The sequence below is a fragment of the Galeopterus variegatus genome, unplaced genomic scaffold (assembly GCF_000696425.1).
Source record: "Galeopterus variegatus unplaced genomic scaffold, G_variegatus-3.0.2 Scaffold1612, whole genome shotgun sequence".
Lineage (NCBI taxonomy): Eukaryota > Metazoa > Chordata > Mammalia > Dermoptera > Cynocephalidae > Galeopterus > Galeopterus variegatus.
Window position 1 is genome coordinate 305,444 of NW_007727723.1, and position 6,000 is coordinate 311,443.

The following is a 6,000-nucleotide window of genomic DNA, read 5'->3' on the forward strand; positions in this document are numbered from 1 at the left end:
AATTCAAATTAAAGCAGCCTTGAGATACCATTATATACCTTCTAAATTAACAAATGATTTTCTTTTAAAATAATAACACCTAAAACCTGAGCAGTTTATGGTGAAACTGACACATTCCTCTACTGATGCCACCACTGTAAACTGGCACCATTTGGTATCATGATGTGGTTGCACTTACATGCATATTCAGAGCCAAAACAGGTTTCAGATACTTTGCCCCACTTATCTGTTTTCTCAGGGGTACCATGACGAAGTACCACATACTAATGTTTAAACAATATGAATTTATTTTCTTACAAGTCTGGAGGCTAGAAGTCCAATATCAAGGTGTCAGCAAGGTTGATTTCTTCGGAGGTCTCTCTCCTTGGCATGTAGATGGCTTCCTTCTCACCGTGCCTGCACATGACTGACCCTTGATTTATGTGTGTGCCCTAATCTTCTCTTCTTGTGAGGATACCACTTATATTGGATTAGAGCCCATCCTAATGACCTCGTTTTACCATAATTACCTCTTTAAGGGCCCTATCTCCCAATGCAGTCACATTTTGAGCCACTAGGGATTAGGAATTCAACATATGAATTTGGGGAGAACAAAGTTCAAACTGTAACACCCTAATAATACCTCTCTTGGTAACCTGACTTATGGACATAATGCAAATAAAGAAGATAATATGTGCATAAAAACATTTATTGTAGTGTTTCAATAATATTAAACAATTAAAAACAACTGGAATATTTATAGCAGAAGTTAAATAACTTGTACCATTCATTCAATTCAATCAATAACAAGCAAAACTCTGGAAACTATACCAGCGCATGGAAATTAAACAACATCCTCCTGAACAACATACGGGTCCAACAGGAAATCAAAAAGTTTTTCGAAACTAATGAAAATAATGAAGCATCGTACCAAAACCTGTGGGATGCTGCAAAAGCAGATCTAAGAGGGAAGTGTATTGTAGTAAATGCTTACATGTAAAGAATAGAAAGATTTAAAATAAGCTAACACTGCACCTCAAAGAATTAGAATAACAAGAACAATCCAATCCCAAATGTAGTAGACAGAAAGAAATAATTAAGATCAGAGCAGAACCAAATGAAATAGAACCCCCCAAAAAAAACATTTGACTATTTTGTGACCATTAAAATTTCTAAGAATGAAAACTACATAATCTTTTTTTAATTCTTCATTCAATAGACTATTTTGTGACCATTAAAATTTCTAAGAATGAAAACTACATAATCTTTTTTTAATTCTTAGCATATAATAGTAATAGTGGGGTTCAAATATCATATGATTGATTGTGAAAAAATATCTGTACACATGGGCAACTACTGGAGAGGAAAGGACTGTAAAACAGTTTCTTGTGGTGATCCAAATATGGATGACTTCTTTCTTTTTTTAAACTATTTTTGCTTTTTTCTTTTCTCTTTTTCTTTCAAAAAGAAATATAAAGTAGGTTAGAATGAGTAATGGGTGGTAAGACATTACCAGGCTTCTATGGTAGAGAGTACTAGGTTTTTAGTAACTTTCGTTAGAATTTTAGTTAAAAATAGGAAAAATGAAGACGACTGTCCTAAACAGGAAGAATGAAGGCAACTTCAGGCTTAACAAATTAACGTAGCCATGTGGCGGGCATGTAAGAGTGGCTGAGAACGCTTCAGGATGCCCAGCAGACACCCGGCTGTGCGGAGGGCAAGGACTTAGTTTGGCCCTGGTGCCCTAACACAGGTGGCCCGGTGTGTGGAAGGGAGCGTCTTGGCTCTCTGATCTTGGGCTATTTGCTCGTTCTCTGACCTTCAGACTCCTCTTCTTTAAAATGCAGTTGTTGGAATGAGTCATTACAACGACCATCTTGTTCTTTATTCTTCCGTTCTCTGTTTTACCCCAAATATATACAGAATAATTGTCTATATAGAATTTTACTTGCAAATGACTTTATTAAGTGTATTCTAGCCATTCCGTACTTTTGCACAGAGCCAGACCAGGTAGAAAGTCAGAGGAAGGAAATAAAATTAAGTCAGCCACTTCTATTTTTCCTAGCACTTGGTTATGAGAAGCACTAAAATTTCCCCCAGACTTGTCCTTGATCACTGCGCAAGCTCAATGCAGGTCAGCATTCTTAGACGCTGCCTTCCTTAAGGGAACTTGTGAGTGAATCAGGGTTGAAGGGGAAACATTGTGTTTCATTTCCGTGACTTTAGCCTTGGGCTTTCCAAGCCAAGCCCTTAAATAGCGAGCTTTTGAAAAGTAGACAGCCTTTCCTGCCCTTGCCCACCCCTTGCTCCCTCCCTGCCAGGATGTGGGAAGCTTCTGAAAAGCTGGGTACATCCAGCCAGAAACTGATTTGAAGGATGCCATTGCACTGGAGAGAAACACGCATTGAGAAGGGAACAAGGAGCAGTAGCTGCGGGTGTTGACAGAGCCCCTGTCCCTCCTCGAGCTGGAAGAATCTGCCACTCTCTTTCTAGGAGTCTGTCAGACCCCCATAGAGAGGGTTAGTGAGTAAACCCAAAGAATAATAAAGGTGACCCAACCTTGAAAACTTATTCAGGGCAACAAAGAAAGTATTACTCTGCAGTGTTTGGATTCTGAGCATTTAATCCATGTATTTTATCAAACATTTGTCTGCAGCACCCTTGCACACACTCTCTTCTCTCCTATAGGGTTGGGTGGAGGGATTTCTTATTTTCAAGGATGAACCAAAGCAACAACAGGCACAGTAACTCAGATGCCCCGTGTGTGCTATGTAACCAGTGTTCAGTCGATTCCTTACAAAAATATGGACAATTATATAAAATAGAAAAATATATACTAAGTATCAAAGCCATGGAAAACTATACATAGACTAAAGATAAGACCAGGGGAAAAGACAGCACAGAGAATACACAAGCCAGAAGAGCCTATAGAAACATTTCTTAAGAAGATAAGGTTGTTACTGAGCTTTCTAGAGGCTCAGGCAAGAACAATTTAAAACCCCACTGTTGGTTATCCCATTTATATCAGTGGGGTTGAGGACCACATTCTTTTCTCAGTAGAGTAGAAAAAAGGTTTTCATGTTTGAAAAGAATTTTTTTCATGTGGATCTGCGTTCAAGAGAGATTTGGGTTTAAGGAAAACGGGCTGCAGTGACTACAGATGAAATGGTAAATGTGGTTGTTCAGAGCACAGGCTTTGAAGTTAAGACTGACCAAATCCATAATCTGGCTCTGTGACTTACTAACTACAAGTGTTAAGCGAAGTTCTTACACCTCAGTCCCCTTGTCTGTCAGTGTGAGGCAGAAGTGGCCGGTTTTCCAGGCTTGCACGGAGAGCTCAGTGAGGTAGCACGTGGCAGTGTTTGGCAGGTTTCTGGCACTAGTACCATAGCTGTAGGAGTGATTCAAGCGGGGTTCTCGGGACGTGGCTGTGTCTTCATGTGTTAAAAAGACGCCATGTCTGTGACCTCAGAGAGGCGCTGTCCTGCCGGTGCTTTTCAGAGCAGGTGCCCTTGTGCCTGGGCGAGGTACGTTCGATGGGCCAGAGGCGCCGCCCGGCGGCCCAGGAGCGAGCAGGACGCGTCTGGGGAGAGCAGAGCCGAGCAAGCACCGCTCATGCTTTGCCTGTCTTATTTCTCACAGGTGAATGATTCAAATTGTGACCAAGAACTGCTTTCCCTGCTGCTGGACGCCAGGCTGTTGGCGAAGTGCGTCTCCACGCCCTTCTATCCGCGTGTCATCGGACACCTCCTGGCCAGCCTCCAGCAAGGACGCTGGGATGCGGAGGAGCTGGCCAGACACCTGCGGGAGGCCGGCCACGAAGCCGAAGCCGGGTCGCTCCTTCTGGCCGCGAGGGGAACCCACCGGGCCCTGAGGACGTTCAGCGCCGCGCTCAGCGCCGGGCAGCACTGGGTGTGAGCGCCTTTCCGCCGCCAGGCTCCAGCGCCGCCTCCTGCAGCACCTCGGGTGCAGTCGTTGTTCTTGGTGGTTCCAGCAAGCTGCAAATAAAGCTGCGTATAAACGATGAGCAAGCTGCCGTTTGTTAAACTTTTTGTCCTTTCTCATATTGACTGGTTAATATACTTCCTTATTGACTGACTTTTTTTTTTTTAACTGCCTTTTCTGGATAGAATACAATTAATAGTGTCTAAAACTGTAGTTCAGATCATTGGTTGGGGTGGGGGCAGGCGTTAGAATGGGAGGGAGTGTGCGGAATGGCGCGTGGTTGGGGCAGGCCTCATAGGAGGGAGGAAGGGTGGGCCAGGCTTCAGGTCCCAGGTTAGCTAGATGACCTGGGGCAGACGTTGCACCTCTCCGAACCTTAGTCTGTGATGAATAGAGATAAGCGTTGTATCATTTACGTCCCAGAGTTGTTGCATGTTACGTGAGGTTGTGTGTGAGGCACTGTCAGACACATATTAAGAGCCCAAGCAATATTAACTCTCTTGCTTCCTCCCTAGTGTCACAGTATATGAATTACGACCGTAAGGCCACGGCCAGATGACCAACACCAGCACATGAGGGCTGCTAGCCGAGTGGGGGCCTCCCCAGTTGAGCAGCATCAGCGTATTAAGGCTGACACATTTACTTGTCCGTAAAACCTGCATAGGCACGTGGGTGGCATAAGAGCCAGCACATACTCTTATCACAGGCTGGTCTGGCACAGTGGGACTCCCTAATTTGCATACAGCCAGTCACAGCAAGGTGAATAGCAACACCCTCAGGAAAACCAACCACAGAAGGAGGACGTTCCCCAAGGACAAGGACCCCAATACACAACTTGCTGGCTCTTGCTGCCACCACAGAAATGTGCACTTGAAGATGGAGGCTGGAGGCCCTGGTCTCAACACCAAATTCAAGCCACAGCAATAGCCCAGAGAGCAGCCGGGGCAAGAGAGAGCATCCTCCCCTCCGTGGTGACCAGTGGGCCATCAGACACTCATCTACACAAAGTATGACACGCTGGTCTTTCACCCCTTCCCCAGGGGAATAATTTGGAGGGAAGGAGAGTGGTGGTGTATTAATAGGAAGATTTAGTCTAGGTGGATGAGATGATATTTAAGGTAATCTTTTGATATAAGGAATAGTTTTTAATAAGTTTAAGTCATTTGAAGAGGCTAACTCTGCTCTGTTTCTTTATTGCTCTGTCAAAGCCAGCAGGCTGAGTGTAATCCGACATGTGTGTTAGGGCACCTGGTCTCCACATCCCCCGCCCCGACTCCCACCAGTGCTAAACACACACCTGGTGGGTCCACCCTCTGTCTAAGAGTGCTGTTGCTTCACCTCAGCCTATCATCATCGTCGTGAGGCTTCACCTCATTTCTTGTCCTCTAGATGTGGCTACAGAGTCCTCTTTGGAGGAGACAATAGCTCATTGCCCCGACTTCAGACCAGTTGTCTACCCTGGGATTGAATTCCTTGCCCAAACCTTCAGCAGCACCTGGAATTTGGGAATGGCTTGCACAAGCCTCTGAAATACTTCGGAGGAAAGGGAACAGCATATTGCTCTCAAATTAGATAACATCTTTCCAGACAGACCCGTGAGGACAAAAAAGCCTTTCTAGAACTCTGATGGCACTGGCTGTGGCCAGTGGCATTGATCAAGCTGCTCCCAGGAAGCACACCTCCTGCTAGGTTGGGCTTTCTTTAACCTTACAGCTAACCTCCATCATTTCAGTCGAATTAAAACATAAAGTGAGCAGAATTCTGAAATAGCACAGACTATTTTAATGGAATCCCTCAAGAAACCTTTTCCTTCAAATTGCAGTATTATAGGTCTTAGAAGTCAGTATAACACCCTCACTGGATAGATTAGTAAACTGAGGCCTAGAGGGCTCAAGGACAACAGTGAGTTGTGGGTCTGCACATCCCCAGCCACCCCTCTTCAGTGATTAGAAGGAAGAGACTCCCTCACGTAAACTACATTCATGGACTCATGTCCTTGTTTATCAGACTCCAAATCTGCAAGGTTTGAGCAGGGTTTATAGAAACAAAAGAGAAAAAACAAGGAATTCACTTAAG

The 6,000-nt window shown here is 44.4% G+C and overlaps 1 protein-coding gene across 1 annotated transcript in view; it reads left to right on the plus strand.

The window, feature by feature from the left end:
• The window catches only part of LOC103594718 (neuroblastoma-amplified sequence), a 301,995-nt gene extending 297,917 nt beyond the window's left edge, over positions 1–4,078 (plus strand). The window contains exon 43 of the mRNA XM_008577970.1: positions 3,622–4,078. Within this exon, the coding sequence (XP_008576192.1) occupies positions 3,622–3,897 (276 nt within the window). The 3' untranslated portion in view covers positions 3,898–4,078. The remainder of the gene's footprint in view (positions 1–3,621) is intronic.
• Positions 4,079–6,000: the final 1,922 nt, after the last annotated feature.